The 21,838-nt window shown below is 37.8% G+C and overlaps 2 protein-coding genes across 10 annotated transcripts in view; both read right to left on the bottom strand.

Moving 5' to 3' along the window:
• The window catches only part of ehbp1 (EH domain binding protein 1), a 114,611-nt gene extending 105,493 nt beyond the window's left edge, over positions 1-9,118 (bottom strand). For all 6 annotated transcript variants that reach the window (XM_056767250.1, XM_056767248.1, XM_056767249.1 and 3 more), the window contains exons 1-2: positions 8,779-9,118; positions 7,599-8,027 (exon numbers count right to left, since the gene is read on the bottom strand). In XM_056767250.1, the coding sequence (XP_056623228.1) occupies positions 7,599-7,702 (104 nt within the window). In that variant the 5' untranslated portion in view covers positions 7,703-8,027; positions 8,779-9,118. The remainder of the gene's footprint in view (positions 1-7,598; positions 8,028-8,778) is intronic.
• A 7,234-nt stretch (positions 9,119-16,352) lies between these two features.
• b3gnt2b (UDP-GlcNAc:betaGal beta-1,3-N-acetylglucosaminyltransferase 2b) overlaps positions 16,353-21,838 on the bottom strand; it is a 30,157-nt gene continuing 24,671 nt past the window's right edge. For all 4 annotated transcript variants that reach the window (XM_056767475.1, XM_056767471.1, XM_056767472.1 and 1 more), the window contains exon 3: positions 16,353-20,264. In XM_056767475.1, the coding sequence (XP_056623453.1) occupies positions 19,056-20,243 (1,188 nt within the window). In that variant the 5' untranslated portion in view covers positions 20,244-20,264 and the 3' untranslated portion in view covers positions 16,353-19,055. The remainder of the gene's footprint in view (positions 20,265-21,838) is intronic.

Here is a 21,838-nt window from a genome sequence, read left to right as displayed (position 1 = left end):
AGTGTTTGCAGCTGTTCGCTCAGCCAGCTGACTGACTATACCACAAGTACACAACTCTACATCAGTTTCAAGTTCACATTACGCTATTTTAAATACATTAACATACAAACCTCTTCAAAAACAGATAATCTCTCACTTACATATATGCAATTTAATGTAAGCATAAAAAATTATGTATTTATGTAGTTTTAACTATTTCTCTGAAAGGGTATGATGGTTCTGTCAGTGGAGGAAGGAGGATTGACAGAGTGATATGATATGATTAACACGAGCATTATGCAAAAGCATATGTGAAAACAACCACAGCTCTTTAATAAAAGCTGCGCCTGTTAAAAAAATAGAACGCATAATTTTTTGTAATTTAATAATTTTGACAAAATATATTTATATATAATTATCGGATTATGTATTTTGCAACTCCTTGTAAGTTTTGTTCTTTTTCTTCATTTATCCATCATCTTACTATCATGTGCCATGAACCTGAAGGGATCTCTCAAGGGTCAGGTAGGAACACACCAGGAGCTGTCCTGAATAATTCAGAGAAGTGTATTCTCATCGGAAAAGAAAACACTGTCTTGAATAATTATGAGACACCAACACGTCATCGATATACTACCTCAACCTGTGACGTTGGCCAGATGAGGATTTTAAACCCGGAAGGCAAAAATGGCACAAAAAAGCTCAAAATTACCTAGTTTTCTCTATTGTTATAACTAACAGTTGCTAACATTGTTCTATGATGTGCAACACAACCAACTCTGTTAACATCTAAACAAATTTTGTTTAGTGTTTCATGACTAGGTGAAGGAGGGGCAAAAAACATCTGAATTAAAAACGTCAAATCAAATAATTTATAAAATGGTATCAAAGATTTCAAATATATTCCAGACATTTCACTCTACATTTCAAATTTCATTTATGATTTTATTTTTATGAAACCACAATTAACCACAATTTCTTACTTTTAGGCATTCATTTATCCATAAAAGTGCAACAGGAAATGTTACACTTTGTTACACAAGATATTCAAGCTTCTTTGCCGTAGGAGATAACATATTCATGAAGCGCGCTCTGTAGAGCAGTTTAAGGCTACTGTAGAAACAAAATATCTCACTCTAATGTATAAAAACATAACGCTTCATTATATAAGGTCTATATTCGCCTCTGAAAACCCAGTTATGTATATTATATAGAATTTCTATTAATAGATCCTTCGAAATTAGACATTGAACCTTTAAATGTTCTTTAATAACCTTTAAATAAACTTTACCCCGTACCTTGAAAAAAGCTAGCTTACTGCAGGCAATGCTGAACAAGCCCATGACAGACTACAGAACTAATTCTCATTGGCAAGTCATTTTCAATAAATGGAAATCTCCATATCTGGTGCTGCTAGCGAGAAAGGCTTTAATTTTAAAACTGTAACCACACTCACACCCAGTGTCATGACGCACATGAAAGCACATCATTAACTCAAATTGACCGATACATAATCCCAGAAGCCTTATACCCATTCAGACAGATCCTGAGTAGAGGTCGACCGAGATGCGTCTTTCAGGGCTGATACCGATTATTTCCATGTAAATTAGACCGATAACCAATATTTTGAACCGATATATATATATATATATATATATGGTGTAAAAACGTAAATTTATATAAAAATTAAGAACACGGGCTCTGAAACATTTGAAACGTTTTTAATTCTGACTGAGAAATCTTAATCATAACACTTATTTTAATAATAACAAAAGAAAGAAGGGAGCACCGAGCAGAATTCTGTGAACATTTTGTTAACCACAAGTCAAGACTGTAAACAACAACAAGCAACAAATAATTGTAGTAGGTCCCTAAAGTTTTAAATGATTCTAGAATGTGTAACAATTAGTGGTGGGCCGTTAACGGCGTTAGACTATTATCGCGCGTTAAAAAAAATGTTGCCGTTAATCTATTCTCAAAGTTGGGTTGTGAGCTGGGTCTATACTACGCAAGCTATGATGACTTTCACCTTGATATTTTAGCGCGGATGTATACCAGCTTAACTGCACTGTACGGGGCGAGAACGAGATTTTTCAACTCGCGTGATTCGCGTCATTCGCGGAAGCAGAAGCAGCCTCATCATCTCATAACCAGGGCTTCATTCTCGCCGCCTCATCATCTCATAATCAGGGCTTCATTCGCGCGATTCGCGCAGCAAGTAGGTCTATTGGCTCTTTTCATTAACATATAAATCACTCGCGCTTGAGGCGCCATTCGCGTTTGGTCTGAACACAACATAACATTACTGTGAAATGACCGCATCAAACGTGACGTGCTAACATGGATGCAGCTATGAAGCCGCCGGGTTTGCTTCAGGGAATATTAATTTTTAAGAAGCTTCCCAATAGGAACATCGACAAGACTAACGTTGTTTGCACCTTGTGCAATGCGGAATTGGTTTAAAAAAAACACTTTCTCTCAACAGGTAGTGGTTTAGCTTTAGTTGAAACCAGTAACTTTGTATTGAGATCTAATGTATTATGGCTCCTGTATGACATATCGCTTGTTGCTCCCTCACTCTTTGTAAATCGCTTTGGATAAAAGCGTCTGCTAAATGACTAAATGTAAATGTACTGTAGGAGCTCTTCCAGTCTCAAGTACCACCTAAACGGAAATCATCCCTTAGCTAATGCGGAAGTAAACGCAAGTTCATCTTATTGAACATAATTTAATTTTCATCACCAATTATCATAGTAGAACAGCTTTCTCAAGCAGTTTGTGATGCATTTTGGAAACAGGAGATGAGCCCCTGGTCTAATGCGCCACCTGGCTTGAGAAACCCGTTCTCAAAGACTTACTTTTAGTCATTATTTGGGTAGCACACATATTCTGAATGCCTTCGGCAGAATTCAAATGAGCCATTTTAATCTAGATTAATCTAGATTAATTTTGGAATTAATCTAGATTAATCTAGATTAAAAAAATTAATCTATGCCCACCACTAGTAACAATTTATAGTCCCAATTCAGCAACACCAGGTTGTGGTGTAGGAAGCAGAGCTGCAGATCAACATTGGTTTATTAGACCATTGCTTTATTTATTGCACCGCACTGTATTCTGCCTCTTTCTGTGTTTTATTTGTCTTTTCTCATGTAAAGCTGCTTGGAAAGAAAAATGCATTGTAAAAACCACTAAATGAATTGAATGGAATAAATTATATTTATTTATGGAAAAAAATATGTTTTGATGACTTAAACATTGCATACAATACTAGAACTATTCAATTAATCATTTTGCTCATCATTGGATTAACTAGCACAATTTGAATTTATATAATGAGAGTAAATAATTTAATTGCCTTCATAGCTTTATTGTGTATGTATATGAAAAGACCGCAAATGCTTTCATGAAGCTACAACATAACACATGCTTTTAATACCATTAAAATCATGTTTTAGGCACACTAAGTTAGTACATTAGCCTATTCCTTGCGTGCATTGTCGGCAAGACGGGCATTTATTCACACCCATGTGTGTATCTGAACATTTCTGTGTATAAATAAGTTGCGAAAAATAACTCGATCTAACATTTGTCACAAGCAGATTGAGATGCGGAGTTTGTGTGTGTGCGCGTCCATGAGAGCGCTCTGACTGAAGACTGATGATTCAAGTTCTTTATGCTTTAAAATGCCTTGTATTTTTAAAATGACGTGCAAAACGCCAGCTCAATCAATTACAAGAAACGCGTGTGCAGTGTGTTGCTCGCTTACAGAGCAAAATCATTGTTATTCAATGGATGTGAATTATATCTACATGACAATAATGCATAAATCCTGCGGAACTTGCAGGAAACCCGCAAAGCTGCTCCGAAATTCAGGCACTAATTATATTGAAGTGTTTTGCATCTTAAGTGAAGTTGATTGTGATTTATTTCAACGTCTGATGCTGCCTTACCTCAGAGAGCATGAACCCGAAGCAGCTCCAGTTAGTAAGTGCTTTGGGTATGAGAGTGAATAAAATGCTCTGTTCCGCAGCATCAGACGTTGATTGGCCGGACTCGTGACTTAGTCGCAACAAATCAGAGGGGCAGTCGGCGGGCATTACTCTAGGCAACAAACAAGAGTGACGTGTTCCGACTGCTCTCACTAAACCCATGGCTGCATCAGAGCCAAATAGCGCATTTCAAAATTTATTGACTTTATCGGCAAATCGGCTTTGAAAATTACTGATATCGATTATCGGCTAAATCCTTAATATTGACGCCGATAATCGGTCAGTTCGATAATCAGTCGACCTCTAATCCTGAGTCCAGCAAAAAACAATTTTTTTTTAAGTTAAGGAGCACAGATGTGTCTTATCATCCACCCCACTCATGCCGCTCCAAACTTTCCTTACAACAAAAGTGCATAGTATTCAGAGAGGGAGTAGAGAGGGAGCAGATCAGTGCACCTTTCAGTGAGCTGATCGATAAACCCCACGTTATTGATCACTGAACACTTACATAACATGACCTTATTATAGTGCAGTCTTAACATCATGTAAATCACAGATCTGCCTACTCACTTTTAATCAATCACTTCCTCACATCCATTTTAAGAAAGAGAAAGAGAGAACCAAATACAAACTGCCAAAAGCCATCCTCCATGCATCTGAGTGAGGACAAATGAGGGTCTGTTTCATTCACACCGGGTGACTTAAATCAGAGTGACAGGGCGTCTGTGTGTGTTGTGGGCAAGAGGGCAATTCACTGTGACTGACAGTAATGCAACCAAACGTGTCAAAAATAAATGCATAAAAATGCACTGTTATGCACACATTTCAAACACTGCAAAGAAAGAAAGAAAGAAAGAAAGAAAGGCAGTGAAATGTAATTGATCCAGTAAAACATTCTCCTTGAATCCTCTGACCTCTTTTCCTCTGCTGACAGGATGTAAAACTATTTCACACTCCTCTAAACTGCATTTCCTCTCTCTCTCTCAACATCATGTAATGCACCAATAAGGAAGATATTATTGGTTTGCACTGAAACACAGGGCGCCAGGCTTTAAGGCAAAGTGGAATGCTGGGATTTTAAAGGGCTGAGCTGAGACTTTGGCACTGCAACACTTTGAAGGATTTCCCTTCCTCATTCCAGTCAGACTGACCTGTGGCTCACGACCTTAAGCAAAGCAGCCTGCTGCCCCAGCCAATGTTAAAGTAGAGCAACACAAAACGGCAGCAATGCTGTAAAGCATCTAACCATTACAGCTGAAGGGGGTGTCACAATATGTGACCCGGTCTGTGAAATCCAGGCTAAAGTTTGAAAATCTAGACATAACAAGCATCAAAGTTTGATTTCATTAGTAATTGGTCTTACTTTAAATACTCTATGGCAAGCAACCTAATTACACCATTTATTTATTTTTGCTGCAAAACACCAGGGACAATAAATATTACAGAATCCATCATGGTTTCATACTACTGCAGGAATTAAATCCACAGCAATTGGGTCCATTGTCCATATTATAAAGGCGTGGGAACCATAAGTGTAAACGAAATTACTTTACACAAGAGACACTGGAGAATTCAACTATTAAACATTTTATGTTGCCAACTGCCAAGTGACCAGAGAACAGCAAATGCCTTCCCCTTCTAGAAGCAGTGAATCAACAGGCGGGGATACCTAAGCAGGCTGTGGCGTGCCCGGCCTGTATCCTAGCAACATGTTTCTGGAACACTGCCCAAGGTGTTGGCTGGATCCTGGCTGACCACTAACACAGTAAGACACACAAAGCTGTTGCACACTACCAATGGCTACAGAAAAACTATAATGCAACACTATCTAGCTCTCATGACTGGTCTAGGCCAAATTTTCCTATACTGACTCTTTCTATTACATCCACCTTATTTCCGCTATCATTTGCATTTTTCAATGATCCCCTAAAGATTTGTTCAATCTTTCACACATTTTCGCCCATTCTTGCCCTGAGAACATTTTCCATCTTTAGTGCATTCCAGAACAAATTACTGTGGTTTTCCCTTAATAAAATGTGAACATTTCCTCAAGCTTGGAGAACTGTTTCCTCCAGAGACAAAAGTGCAAAACTTTCCATCAGAACAATGGCACAGCGGACAGATGAAACACAAAATGTACAGATCACGAAGCCATCACACACACACAGTTGACTAGCATCCACCTGGTACAACAGGCTTTCAGCCTCTTGTTAGTCAATGAATAATAGTCTTTCATCACAGCCAGCTTCAGTGTGACTCTGCAATGGTCCACGCATAACTATGCAGACAACAGTTTGTGTATCCCGAACACCAAAATACAAGATAAGTGAATAGTTTAACCAAAAAAAACACCATCTAACTATCGTTAAGTAAATATTTTTTTAATATAATATAATTTTGGGTGAACTAATTTATAAAAAAATTAGGCAGGAATGCCCCCTTACAAGGGTAGACAAACTAAAAATATTACAGTAAACACTGAAGCATCAATTACATCTGGTTTTTATACCATATTATGAAACAGTGTTTATCCATAGAAAGGAATTCTTTCCTAGCAGTGCCATTAGCAGCAGACATTAGCGCATTTCTAGCATACCAATACCTGACACATCTGGAACACCTCAAGGGTTTGTCTGTCAAACATGAGTAAAGCGTTCAATTAAATACACCTCCAGGGCCACGAAATAATGCTGCACCTGAACAGTCTTCAGAATACTTCAGATGACATAAGAAAACTTCCCTTTTAAAACTGTGAGTGGCACGAGAGTTGGCATGATTACAAAACTAGTAAACCCCTTCTGGAAATCTGCAAGACATCCGTCACGTTAGATTAGATTAGATTAGATTCAACTTTATTGTCATTACACATATACAGGTACAGTGTAACGAAATGTAGTTTAGGTCTAACCAGAAGTGCAATTAGCAAGTGCAGATATACAGTGTGAATAAATACAGAATACAATATTAGGAAAATAATTTACGTTGGGCATGTACTATGAAAATATGACAATATTTAGCCTGTCCTGTCCTGTAGAAGGTGCGCTTACACTAAAAGCTTTAAAGACTAGAGGACTTTTTTGAAGTAATACCCTGTGATTCACGACACTTTTTATACTACCTTGCAGCATACCAATGTAAAACAATATGTAGCAGGGATGTAAAGCAAATATTTAAGTCCAGGGCCAAATGTAAAACCTTAAGAGTCGGATCAGAAATATGTGTTCCACCACTATCTATTGGGCTTATGCCCATTTGGAGATTCAATTAAATACACTTAAACACACTGGTATTTTACCCACTTCATTGTAAGGAATTACTGTTACTTCACAAGCCGAGTAACACACCCATTTTAACACTGACAATTAAGATCTCATTCATTCAAATATTTCAGAAATAATCCATAAACAAACACAAAGAGAAAATGCTGAAGGAAAGTATAGGTGTACATCGCCAGACTCTACACCCAGACACGCCCATTTCGCCTCTGGAAATGATACATCACCGCCGCGAGATACGTCACGGGCCAACTCAGCATTCCAGAAGCCGGACTCGTGCGCGCGCGCACACGCTGGGCTGGAAATGAGTAGCGGCACGCGAGAGACACACATGCAAGCGGTGACAACTCACCATTTCTTAGTGCATTCCACCATGAGTTCCTGATAGGATGCCACGAACTGGAATTTGGAGGCATGTTTCCCGACACGCTGCAGTCTCTTCCACACCGAAGCCATGTTTCTTCCCGTACCGAGGAACTGACAGTTTGCACAAAATACTGTCCCGTTTTGACGCCGCCTCCTGGCAAATCGTCTGCTTGGAATCCTTCTCAAAAGTGTCCGTACAAATCTGACTTCTGTGCATTCATTTATATTTTAAGTGGGTGAAAATCGGGTATGGAAACGTCACACCATTAGGGCTGATAAACGCAGATCACCGTGATGACATGTTAAATCCATGGGGGCGACTGAAAGCTCTCGCGTTGCTCATATCGTACAGTAAATCCTTCAAAGTAAACTCTCCATGAAATTCAGTATTCCTCCTTTCCAGGTGTCAATATACCTGCAGAGGAAAAGAGCGAGGTGGTTAGGTCTCGGTAATAAAAAGACGATGCTTTTAGCAAATCTGCAGCAGATTCATGTCAACCTTAATAACAAATCTCTTCACTTAAACGACCCAACTATCTTTCATTATTATCTGGTAGTTTTAGAAGTCTTTGAAATCTAACGCCTTCCTGAGTTTAAAGGTTGATAAAACCAGCAGCCCAAAATTCATTTTCAGTAACTGAGCAACCAACACACCTTATATTCAACTTTCTGGACCAGTTACAACGATCCAATGAAGGATGCGACGCAAGAACTGGGTATTAATACTATATACATTGTACACAAACAAACATGTTAAAGTGTCGTTTATTAAAACAACATCCCTAATAGCTGGATTAATACATTGGTTAAGTGTTTGAAACCTCCCTAAACCTTCATTTATTATTATTCGCGCAACTGTTGCTGTGCAGACATCTACGACTAAATATGTATATCCATACAAGACTGAAGACTTCTCTAAACAACTTATACTCTCGTCTGCATACTACAAAGTGAACTGTCAGTGCTAGTGCATAAACAGTTCACTGCTGTAACGCTGGCTTTAGACATCTGCTCTCATGTTACGGTTAAAGAGTCTCTTTAAAGCCGCGGTCTTAATGACTACCTGACTAGCAAGGGAGCTAAAGTCATCATTACAGTTATCAATAAGACAACAGCTCATTCATAAACAAGGGATCCAGCTCGCATTCCCGGAGTGCCGAACTCACCGCGTGGATAATGCCGCAGCGGCGGCTGAACGCGCCCGATGCGGCGGGAGGCGCGTGGCGGCATTCAGCCCGCTAACGAGCTAAAGAGCCGCACTGCCAGGATCTTTCCATAGAGCTCCGCTAGCAGCCTCGGCTAACCTTAGCCAGGCGGGCTATCTTATGGCAAACTGAAGCAGAGAAAACACTTTTCCTTGGATAGTCCCGCTCGTTCTGACAACAATCAAGCTGAGGAGTATGAGGGCGAGATGAAGCGATGGTTTTCCCGGTTGAGGGAAATTCCAGCGCTGTTTTCACGTTCACACACAAACTCCGCGTATCAGGACTCCATCATTTTCCTCCCCGATCCCACATTCAGTCAAACATCTGTGCTGTGCCTCCGGGATACGCCCCCGCACGTCTCCCATTGGCTTTCGAGTGGTCAATATTTACATATTCATGATGTTTCTTAAAGCTTTTGTTGGCAGTGAGCGCTCCTATTGGGCAATGGAAACATCTTTCAGGGATCTTTAACCCGCCCGTGTGTGCAAGCAAACTGAGTTGAGTGGGAACATATGTGTTGCAATGTAAACATTCTGTTGATATATTAAGTGTATTTCTAAGTATGACAAGTAGAGTAATTTTATATTATACTATCTGTGCATTATTTAACAGGTTAAAATAAAAAATATATAATAAAACGTGTGTGTGTGTGTGTGTGTGTGAGAGAGAGAGATGAAAGAGTACCAAGACACATTCCACTGCCAAATGGCACCAGAAAAATCTATTGATCAAAGTCATATAAACCTAAAACCTAACAGCAGTTTTCTTTCTGTCCATTCCCTAAATCCAGAGATTACAGATAATACATTTTTTAAACAGATAAGAAAGTTAAAATTCAAATAATGTGCGCTTCAGTGTATTCATTTAAGCTGTGTGTCAAAAAATGCTTTGAAGCAGAAAAAATGTATTGGGAATGCACACAGAAGATTGTGAATGTGTGGAGGGGGGGCTCATGTAGAATGCCGGTTCTTCGGCATCCTGATGGTTATCTTGAAGAAGTGAGTGAGACGGGTTTCCTCCCTGATGTTGAAATATCCCAAGATGTGAAGCTGTATGGGGTCTCAGGGCAAAGAAGGGTGTGTTTCCTAAAAGCAGTCACAGTGTATACAGAGAGAACTGCAACATCCTTACTGCAGTGTCATGGTGCCAAGAGCTCCTCTAAGACACGCTTACCTTGTGCCAGACAAGGTTTCTAGAAGTCTGTAGATCAGATCGGGCTTTTTAGGGCTTGCCAACACTTCAAAACATGTGTTAGCAAAACATTAAACCTCTCAGGCCAATGCTCTGATGTGCAAACATCATCTTGAAACAGATTATCTCCTCTGTCATGTAGGAAAGAGGGAAGGATTTTCTCTTTAATGAAAAAGTCCTCACAAGAAAGATAGAAATCTGAACAAAACATCCAGGTTGGTTTTAAAATGTAAAACCCAATGATTTAATTTCAAAGGGGTCTCCACCCAGTTGCCCCATTTTGCCATGGCGTGAGTCTGCAGTTTGTCTGTGTATTGACTTTACTTTCTCCTTCTTCCTGTGTGTGTCCCAGTGGTAATATGAGTGTGTACACTGGCAGTAAGATAAGCATGCTTACTGTAAGTGAATCATTCCCTTATGAGCGGACAAGCGGGCACAGTGAAGACAAAGAAATGAAAGAACAGTGATGTCACACAATGGATTCTCAGACTACAGACAGAGACACCACAGAAAAACTACAGAGCATTTCCACACCTCACAACGGTCAAATCAATTCTCTGTATTTGTTATGTCAACACTCACACACCTCATTTAATCTGTATTGAATCTGTATTTTAATGGGCAAAGTGGGTAGTGTCTGAGATTACATTGAAGTGTGTATCCTTAAAATTCACTTAGAATGTCATTTAACACTGTTTATTTGTATGTGTGTGCACTGAAACAGAAAAATTACAATATATTTTTCAATGCAATATTTTAATTCAAATAATGTGTACAGGCTTTGTACAAAGTAGGTTGTTTTTAATCCATAATTGGGTCGAAAGGGGACAAATATAACCATTGGCATCACATTTTTTCCCCAGATTGTATTTGTCCCTTTTTGACTTTACCATAGATTGAATGTTACCAACATTCTTCAAAATATCATTGTTAAAACAACTTTATTTGAAAGAAATTCATACAGAGTTACAATGACAAGAGGCTGAGTAAATGATGACAGAATTTTAATTTTTGTGTAAACCATCCCTTCTAAACATATGCTAAACATACGAAGTTGTAAATTTACAATCAAACATCTTCTCAAAAAATAATTCCATTTTATTGTCGATCCGAAACAGTAGGCTACAGTCCCTTTTAAAGGGATAGTTCAGCCAAAAATTCTGTCATCAACAAGTTTTTTCAAACCTGTTTACATTTAGTTGTTCCACTGAACACAAAAGAAGATATTTGTAAGAATGTTTGTAACCGCACAATTCTGGGGCACCATTGACTTCCATAGTAGGAAACAAAACTAATATGGTAGTCAATGGTGCCCCAGAATGGTTTCCTACATTATTCTAAATATCTTCTTTTGTGTTCAACAGAACAAAGACATTATGCAGATTTTAAACATCATGATGGTGAGTAAATGATGACAGAATTTTCATTTTAAAGTGAACTATCCCTATACTATATTTAGTATGCCAAAACAGTCAGTCACAGACAGATTGGTGTGGATAGGCCTTAACACTGGGTGAATATTATTAGATCTGGGTTGTTCAATTTTTCGTAAAAAGGTAAGAATATGACACCAGCCACAGCTGTCTGGCACTTCAGATCACAGTGTCCTCTTAAGACCAACAAAGGGCTTCCAGGGGATATCAGGCGTCAAGGCGGCCTAAATACACCCCCACAACCGCTGTAGGTCACACCTAAAACGAACAAAGTGTATTTGTATTCATGATAACCTGTAGCTCAAATGATTCTGTGGTATATTTTCACTCTTATGCACTAAAACTGCATAATGGAGAGCAGATGGATGTTCTAACTAAAAGAAGAAAGAAAGTGATATGTTTCTGTGCTATACTACAATGCACTCACACTGCTGCATTGCATGAATTCCTGACATCCCAGCATGTCATAATACTCCAGATCAGCTGCAGAACCCATATGTTTCTGGGAAATAGTTTAAAAGCCTATTGATCTATAAAAGGTCAACTCCGTTTCATGTTTCAAAATGTAATGTGATCTGTACAATTAGAGAAATAAACAAATTAAAGTATACAAATTAAAATATACATATATGTAATATATAAGTTGCTTATTTGAGGAAAATAGGCTGTAATTTTTATACAAACTTATGAACTTATACAAATGCACACATTTTAAATATAATGGCTCAATTGAGTCAGCATTATATCGGGAATGTGCAACAAAATAAACGAATTAGCAGAAAGTTTCACAATGTCCTTGCAACATGCAATAAACACACTTTTTTAATGGGTAGTACGCAATCTTGTGTCATAAAAAACATGTTTTGAGTCAATGAACAACCCATTTAAAACATCTTATGTTTAATAATAGTTAAACTGATGTGATATCACAGTTATCTTCTTCAATAGTGCATATAATTTTCTGACAGTACATCAGAATGATTTGTATAAGCGGGAGAGCAAGTTGTAATTGGCTGCAACTTCTCTGCTGTGAGCAACTAAAAACAACAAAAAAATCACACACACGTGCTCGAACAATTGCTGACTTCTGCAAAAGTGCCAAAGAATGGAATTCTGAAAAGATACTTTGAAGAGGAGGGAGTGTGTGTGTTTATAATAAGAGTTTTGATCTGGAATGAAGGCACGTAGGCTGAATTTATATCCAAAACATGGAGTGGATTATTGTTAAATCATATTTGTTATTTCCAATAAAGCCGAAAAAATTACTGACTTAATACATTACTGTGGGACGTGGAATTGTAATTGGCTTACCTCATCCCAACCGTAGTTATGAGCCTGATGAAGAGTATGAAAATTAGAGACAAAGGTGTTGAATAAATAAGGAGAGGGATAGAGACAAGAAAAGAGAGCATGATAAAGAAAAGAGCAAGAGAAAAAGATGAAGGTTTTCTTTGACCCTGCTGTGTAGGTAGTTGACATTAAAGCAGCATGAGATACGGGAGAAATATCAAAGGGGGAGGAGATCATAATGACCTTCCTGCTGATATATCCTGTAGTTAGTCTGGCTCACTCTCTTATTGCTTGCAGGTGAAATAATAAAGTCTCTGTAGAACTGCTGTAATGTGTGTGTGGAGGGTCCTGAAAACAAGGAGCTTTTACAGCAAGGGAAAGACAGTGTCATTACAAGTTGCTGCATGTGTTCGAAGAGATGTGTCGCACGAGCCAATACTGACATCAATCCTAAAAAGTGTTTATGCATGTGTGTGCGTGTGTATAATTCAGCACTAAAGTATGAAGACCATGCTAGTGGAATCCAACCAGACACACATTTATTTGAATTGTTAGAAGCAGGTTTACACATAACGGATGAACATATTTAAAATAATACATTTGTTTCTATGTACTGTTCATTAAAAAACATTTAGTACCTACCTACCTGCCTACCTAGAGAGAGAGAGAGAGAGAGAGAGAGAGAGAGAGACAGACATGTATAGACAGATATATACACATACTATAAATACCTTTATTATAATGTATGCATTTTCATTTTGTAAATTATTGTATATTGTAACATTGAAGAGAGCACTGACAACATAAGTAACACATTTAATTTAATCCAACTAAACAATTCACACACTTACATGAGCGTTAGCTGATTTAAAATGTCCGGTTTCCTGGACAGGCCTTAATACTAGTCCAAGACTAATTTAACTGTTAGAGGTTTCTTGATAGAAAACAACTTACACTTACATGTATCTTAAAATATATTAGAGCGATTGTTTTGTCTCGAGATGCACACTGGTATTGTGTTTGGTGAGTATTTTTTTTAAAACGACTTAAATATTCTAATTTAAGGTCTAGTCCTGGTTTAAAATAATCTCTATCCGGGAAACTGCCCCTATGTCTTTAACACGGTATACCTGCCAGGGACAGAACTTTTCCAGTCCTGTCGAGTTTCCACAGCGAGACCAAGGCTGGCAACATGGAAAAACTGAGTGACTAACTCACTCTAGAGTACAAGAGAGAGCATACAAGTTTTAGACCTCAATCTTCGGAAGTCTAAACTATTTTTTTTAATCATTCAGAATGGCTGACAGCAAGATGTTGGAATACTGTAAATCTGTGAATAATTAATGCATCTTCCATTTTGCAGTAGTTTGGGTCTGATTTGACTGCCTTTACTCTCTTTACGATTGTTATGTAATCGAAATTTATGTAGCTCCTTTTTCCACCAGACTCATGCGTCAGAGGAAGTATGGGGTGATTATTTTATTACTCTGAACAAATGAAACAGACTCTGGGAAATTAAATAGCCCCAATGACTGCTGCTATGTCCTCGTTCTAAGTTTTCTTTTTTTCTTTCAGACACACAGATGTTATCATATAAATAAAAATGGCCTAACATATTCATCCTGCATTTGGCAGACATACGTCCTATTAAACGTCTTGTCTTAATTTAAAGTGAGACGTCTTATTTCTTTACGATTCTTAAAAAACAAATCAAACAGCTCTTCTTCACAACCCACATTCTCAAGTTTGGTCTAATCTTTAACCCTTCATTAGCAATAGCAAAGCAATACCTTCCTTATAGAGAGACACACAACACAGCTCAGAATTGTATTAAAGTTCTGGCATGTAGTTTAGTCAACTGCTGCAAGAACTGATCTGGATCCACTCAGTATAACATCTGCATTCTTATGCTTGTAGAAGCACATACACACAATGAACAGGTGAACAAATCCGTGTATTTGTCATGCATTGAATGCCAGATAAGAGGAGTGAAAACCATCTCTCTCATTCCTGAGTGTCCAGTGAGTGCCCAAAAAAATTTAAGCTGTCAGACTGTGCAAGAAAAGACAGGGTGAGAGGCACGTCTGAAAAACACTGGGAAGCAAAATGCATGAAAGGACTTTGTCTTTCTGAATCCTCCACTGAATCCTGTCAGAGCATCAGGGCACAGAGCCACAAAGATAATCTACAGCCTCTGATCTTTCAGTCCACTACAGTCTGTCTTTCCAAAGAGAGAGATTCTTCAAAATAAAAGACAATTTGGAAGCAGGGAATAAAAGAAAAACATGAGGAGATTATGTTGGCTGCATTTGAGAGAGTAGCTTGGTGGAGCTCAAGTCAGCACAGCCAAGATGAACCAAAAATCAGCACACTCTGCTCTATCCACTGGATTTTCAGGCGTTTGTTTTTTATATCATCCTTCTTGTATCCAAACATGGCCATGGATGCTCGATCTGCATGTGTGTGAGAGAGTGAAAGTTGAAGTTCTACACCCTACATGCTCAGACATCTCATTGTTCCTCATGTTGTGTATATTTCAGTTACACAAACACTGATATCCTATTGCTAACACATCACACATCTTTTCATTTATTCCCAGAGGCTATGTGCAATACGATTGTAAAAACAGTGTGACTCCACTTCACTAACAACAAACGTAACGGATTAAGTGCAAAAGTCTGATTAAGTCATCATTTAGACTTAATTAGAACACCTACGGTTCAACACCTACATTATCTAAAACATCGTACTGTTCAAAATTTCTCACACATAGCACTCAAACCTACTGAAGAGCATCTATCCATCCCAAATGAGAAGATCTCTATAGCAACCCCTCACCTGACCTCTTGATTAATGTCCATAGGGATGAGGGGAACAGGAAAAGGCTTTGCACTAAACTCATGGGATGAACAAGGTTAACACACACAGATTCACTTTCTCTCTTTCATAACCCCCGCCTGTCTGCCTCCTAGCAGTTTGAAACAGAGTGGAGAAATAATTACATAACCATACTGAGAAACGTTTTTTATTCATCTGCAATATTAGGATGTGTGTTTCAGAAACTATAAATAAAATGCAGTTATTTGTAAGATCTAGACACTTCCAAATCTAAAATAAAAAGACGCAGTTATATTTTTACCCTGCAGGTAATAAACGAAACAAATCAAGTACAGCGTCAAAAGCAATAAGTGGAAATAATATTTTTTGTTTTATAAGGGACGTGTAATGTTAAAGTTAGAAACCTCAGTGTTGAGCTGTATGCTTGACCTCTTACGCAGTCACAGATGATTTGTCACTACATGGGGTGTTGGATGAAAAATTACACCTCAGGTTGGAACAAGATAGTTTTATAATACTGATCATGACAAAGCACTGTGGTAAATCAAGGTGACATTCAGTTTTTCCTGAAAGAGCCCTGACTGTTCACCCGACTGGTGCTATGATGAATAAAGAGCACTAAGATGCCCTCTGCTGTTTAAAGAAAAACACACTCTTTCTGACCAACATTTACTATATTATTTCTGCAACTGTATGAGAAGATTGTTGCAATCTTGAAAAAAAAAATCGAATTTGATAGTAGAGCTGAATAGAAATTAATATGATACAAAAAAATCACATATGTACAAAAACATCAAAGATCACTTTATTAATGAGAATCAAAACAAAAGCCAACACAGACATGACAGAAATAAACAGGAATGTGCATATTCATTCAGAAATGATGACTGTCAAGAGTCATTAACGGGCACAATTTGGTAGCGGCACTTGTACAGTTCAGAGAAATTTTGACAAGAGGTATTGCAACATGCAACAAAAAAGAAAAGTATATAAATAAAGTGACAAAAATGAAATAAAAGCCTGTGATTTTGGTTGAAACATGATTAAGGTAACCACTTGACTCTTGTTGGAAAGAAAATAAAATTTTCAGCAAATAAATGTCGGACCCGAAAACACTCAACGTTCACATAACAAGCACCTCCAAAGCTTGTATATACACATAAATACACAAAAAAACAATCATGCAGCAATGACCAGCACTTCCAAAACATTTAAAAATTCAAATATGTTATGATGGATATTTGGAGCCAATGATCTCAGGCAGTACATGAAGAAACTAAATGGCTTTTAAAGGGTTTTCTGATACACAATCACTCTCAGAGCGTTATGTTATGCGATGATCCCACAATAAACCATTATACAATTGCCATCAAACACAACCAGTTGCAATGACACAGCTCCCATGAGTTAGCAGTCTCGGAGGTAAACACCAGTGATTAAAAACACGTGCAATCTCCCTTAGTGATCAGCTGATAATCGGACATATCTTATAAATATAAGCCTATAAATATAAGAACATGTAAACACTTTGTTTCTCTTTCCAAACACAGTATCAGGATGTTTGTAGTATGTGTGTTTAGCTTACCATCAGCAGCACAGACTAATAAACTTAAACATACTTATGACCCTCATTACTTGCAGCTAGCTGAACAACTACTTAAAAACTATAAATATGATCCAAGCCCTAATTTTGTAGATGGCCGACAAACCACAACATGGGTGTTATTCTGAACATTCATTATTCAAACACAGTTGTGCTGTAGCATAGCCCTTACTAAAACAAGTTGACTGGCAAACCACTTACTATTTAAATACATGTCTGAAGGTTATGAAAAAGGTTGCAGTGCATTTATTATTAAAAAAACCTGCTTTACCAGCAGGGGTCACTACAACACATATGTCCATTCTGTTCAGTTTCATAATGGAGTCAGATGGTTGAGGGCTTTCTATTGGCCTTCTTCAACAAATAGGAAAAAATGACAAGACAATGACCAAAAGTAACAGTAAGAGACTTCATCCGCGGTTGGAATTTTGGCTTTCAAGAACTAGAAGCAATAATATAAAACATCAAACTTCTCGATAAAAAAAAAGGAAAATGAAACAAAAGACCCCATAACCTTTATCATGATCTGCTCATAGCCTTTGACTTTACATTTTAGGTTAATTTTTAAGTCTGATTTCGATAATCAATCTCTGAGTATTTCAGCAGGGTGGACATCCTAAAATTGGTGTGTTGTTGCTGATAATTCATATTGGAGTCAGGCACTAGCGTTTAAGTCAGCTTTACTGGCAGAATTGCAACCTGTACTTTCTTCGGCCTCATACATAATGTAAGGCAAAATCCAACCGTGGCTAATCTGCTTTTACAATAATAGGATCACAACCTGCAATTGATTGTCTGATTTTGCCAAAGAACATTTTGGAACGAACTTTAAAGCACGCACTGTAAATATGAGGCAAATTCTCAAGGCACCTTGCAAAACCATTAAAGAACCTCTAAACACATTACAAAGTACTTCACAATACATTTAAATGCCTCAAAATTACCCCATGATTGGGTAACAGGAGGAAGCACTGACATTCTTCAGACTTAAACTAAACGGTTGAGATTGCTAAAGGTAAACCTTGAAGTTCTTAAAATCTCACAATGTGGTATTTAAGGAACCAAAATGGTACCCTGAGGGCTTTTCATTTTTACAGTGCAAATACCTTAAAATGTTTGGTTAAAGGAAAAGTTCACCCTAAAATGAAAGTTATGTCGTTATTCATTCACCCTCGTGACAATTCAAACCTGTATGGGTTTCTTTCTACTGCAGAACACAAAGATATTTTGAAAAAATAACGGTAACAGAAAACTTTCGGTCCCCATTGACTTGAATTGGTTTTGAGTCTATAGACAAGCTTAAAATGGCATGAGGGTGAGTAATGACAGAATTTTAATTTTGGGGTAAACTATCCTTTTATTAAGCATGAGTAAAAATTACAATCACATTTTAACAAACTCTTCATTCATTGTAGCAAAACAAAAATAACAGTATTTATCAAGTTTAAACATCTTGATTCACATCGTAGTAATGTCAAGGTGCCTAAAGACAAACAATTTTAAAATAAAAAACAAAGGATCATTAAGAAATGAGCTGTGTCCTGACACTGTGCCATGTCCAGACCAGCTGAACTGCCCATAATCCCATTTTCTCCAGCACCTCTGTCCTATCAACCAGTGTTTGACCTATCACCCAGTGTTGTCAACACAGCACTGTTTAAATACTTGTAACATAACCAACAGAATGTCATTACAATACTTTGCGTGCAGTCATTTTGACCCACATTTAAGATATATACATCCATATCGAAACAGCTCTGTTTTTCCTGACCTTTGCAGTGAAATGCATGGAGATTCTACAATTTATATGTACATGTCAATAATAAACATCACAACAACAAAATATTTAAGCTGCCAAAACCTATAGATAAGCAGCCCTGAGTTTACTTACAGTTCAAGGCCGGGTCATTTAGCCAAGTCCAGATTTTGATCATATATTGTGGGCTTCTCGGGTGGACCAGCATCAAGCCGTTGTAGGCACAGGCATTATCACGGTACTTAACCTCGATATCAAAGGTTCTGAAGCCTTTGTGCTTCTCGGGAGAAAGGCCTAACTTCCTAAGGCACATACCTGTGTAGACATCATCAATAGGGTAGAGAGGCACCCGTCTCGTGACATCATGAAGTTTCTTGGCAAGCTGTCCCGAGAACAGGTAACCGCCCCCACCTGCGTACGCAGGGTACGCCCCTACAAAAACGCTCTCAGGGATGAAATATTTGACTTTCTTGTCTCTGTGTGGACCGGCGTTGGTAATCACATCCCCTACAAAAAGTTCCTTAGCTTTGGCATCTGACAGATTGCTGAGGAATTCTATGATGCGAATGGTGTTAACAAAAACATCGTCATCGCCCTTGAAGACGTAACTGGCTCCAGAACAGCGAGTAGTCAACCATTCCAGGAAAAGCACCTCCTTGATGGTGAGGTTGAAGAACGTGTCCCTATAGTCCCACTGAAGAATGTCTCGATGCATGGAGCTTTCATGCTCAAGCATCTTGGATAGATCAGGAAAATGGTCCTCCACGGCTGCGTTACCAAGAAGAAACACCGTAACAACCGTCCTGTTTGCGAGACGACCAGCTCTTCCCCACGACTCACGGATTGCCTGACGTCGATCGAAGTGAGGGACTAAAGATTTAATAGCTAGGAGGAGGAATGGTTGGTCTTTGCATATGTCTGGCTGGTCCACCACGATCGGATACGACCTACAACGCATATACAGCAATAAGTCCTTAAAGCGATCTGGGAGAGAATTGTAATCCTTAACTTGGGTGGTCACCCTTAAATCTGGCTCACAGGAGTCCTGAGTGACTGTATTGTTGAGCCAGTTTGGAACGTCAAAAGTAAAGTTGAGATTTTCTAGATTGTGGTTGTTGATGTAGTCGAGCTGTTGTTGCTGGAGATTCCAGTAGGCGTTACTGGGAACATCTTTGGCCCAGAAACGCTTTGAGGGAATCAGCACTTTACTCTTTTCATCACCTTTCCCGACATTACGAGAGACCTCCACGACTATGAATATAAACACCATTGTCATCATCAGCATGACCTTCACTTTTCTCCGAGGCCCCTGCATGGTTCCCGAGGCTGTCACCACCTGAACAACAGAGAAATAAAAGCGATATGTCAGAAAATATAGTCAATGTCCAAAACATTACAGAAACCGATGGGAAAACAATAGTTGTTTTCAGTTTTATTCTAATTGCATTCATATTATGAATAAGCCTTTACATTTAGTGTTTTTTTGTCATTGTATTTTGTATAAACATTTGTATTTTAAATCAAAATAGTTTATATAAACATTGTCTTTGTTGATATTGTTACATAAGTTTTATTTCTATTTCAGTTTTAAATTTTAGCTTTTATACTCAGTTAATCATTTCAGTGCCTTAAGGATTTAGTTTTTTGCTGAGGCAATAGTTCTAATGTTCTTTAGTTAAATATATCAAATAATATTTAGGCCGAATTGTTTATTGACTTTAATCCATTGGAATTGTTTTAATAGTTTTAGTGAACCTTGTTTCTGACAGGAATAACCTGGATTATAAAGATATATATATCTGCTTTGCAGAACATTGTGCATACTCTCTGAAGTGTTTTGATGTTATACTCCATGCTTATATAATAATTACAATCTCTCTTCCTTTCACTCTTTTCAGGTTTTATAAGACAGGATCTTTATTTCCAACCATTAGTGTCATAAAGCACAAAGACAGTAATGGCAACTATATCTGGGCTCTGCTTGTCTCCTTACAATAAGCAAGATACTCTCTGTAAAGACTGTGGCACGTCTGTCTCTTTCAGACTACACTCAGAGCAAGGAAAAAACATGGGTAGATTGCACTTAGATTAAAACATTGAAGGCTAAAAAATGTTAAAATACAGGCACACTTAATAAGGAATTGGATCATCTACAGTGCCTTGCAAAAGTATTCATCCCCCTTCATTTTATTCACATTTTGTTATGTTGCTGCCTTATTTTACACTACTTAAACTTAAACTTTTTTATATATTTATCTACACTCCATGCACAATAATGTCAAAACTAAAAACCTAGATTTAAAATAACGAATATGCGTGCAGAAAAGACGCGAAATGTGAATCAGGCCCCAAAAAAGTAATAATCGCACAGGACCTTTTTGAAAACTTTGGCTTACTCCACCTATGGTTTACTCCATAGGATTATAATGTAAAACAGACGCTAACAGCTTCGAAAAGGAAGTCAAGTGTAAACACAGGCTAAGTTTAATATTGATAAATTTTGTCCGTATATTCCTTTATTTGCACCTTACTAATGCTTGCTTTCGGAAAATAAACACGAACAAGTTAAAACTGTTGTCAATGTCTATTTTCGAGGACAAAATGGCAAATTTCATAGTTTTATTTTATTGCTAACTGAAGCAAACTGTAGGGCCTTTGAAAGACACTGAAACGAATGAAAACGTTTCTTAATGTCAGCCTGCAGGAGAGCAAGGCAGATTTTGTATAAAGTTAAAAAAAAAAAATACATAAAATTCAGTGGACGTTAATTATAAATTTAGAAGAATATGTCCAAAGAAAAAAGTGTCAATAAATATGCCAATGCTTTAAAGCACATGTGAAGTTATGGAATTATCATTTGAAGCACATTTAGAAAAGTTATTCCCAATTTTATTGGTAAACATGATTCTA

This window comes from Triplophysa dalaica, chromosome 15 (genome assembly GCF_015846415.1).
Source record: "Triplophysa dalaica isolate WHDGS20190420 chromosome 15, ASM1584641v1, whole genome shotgun sequence".
In the NCBI taxonomy this organism is placed as follows: Eukaryota; Metazoa; Chordata; class Actinopteri; order Cypriniformes; family Nemacheilidae; genus Triplophysa; species Triplophysa dalaica.
The sequence above is the reverse complement of the archived record's forward strand: the minus strand, read 5'-3'. Positions and strand labels throughout refer to the sequence as shown.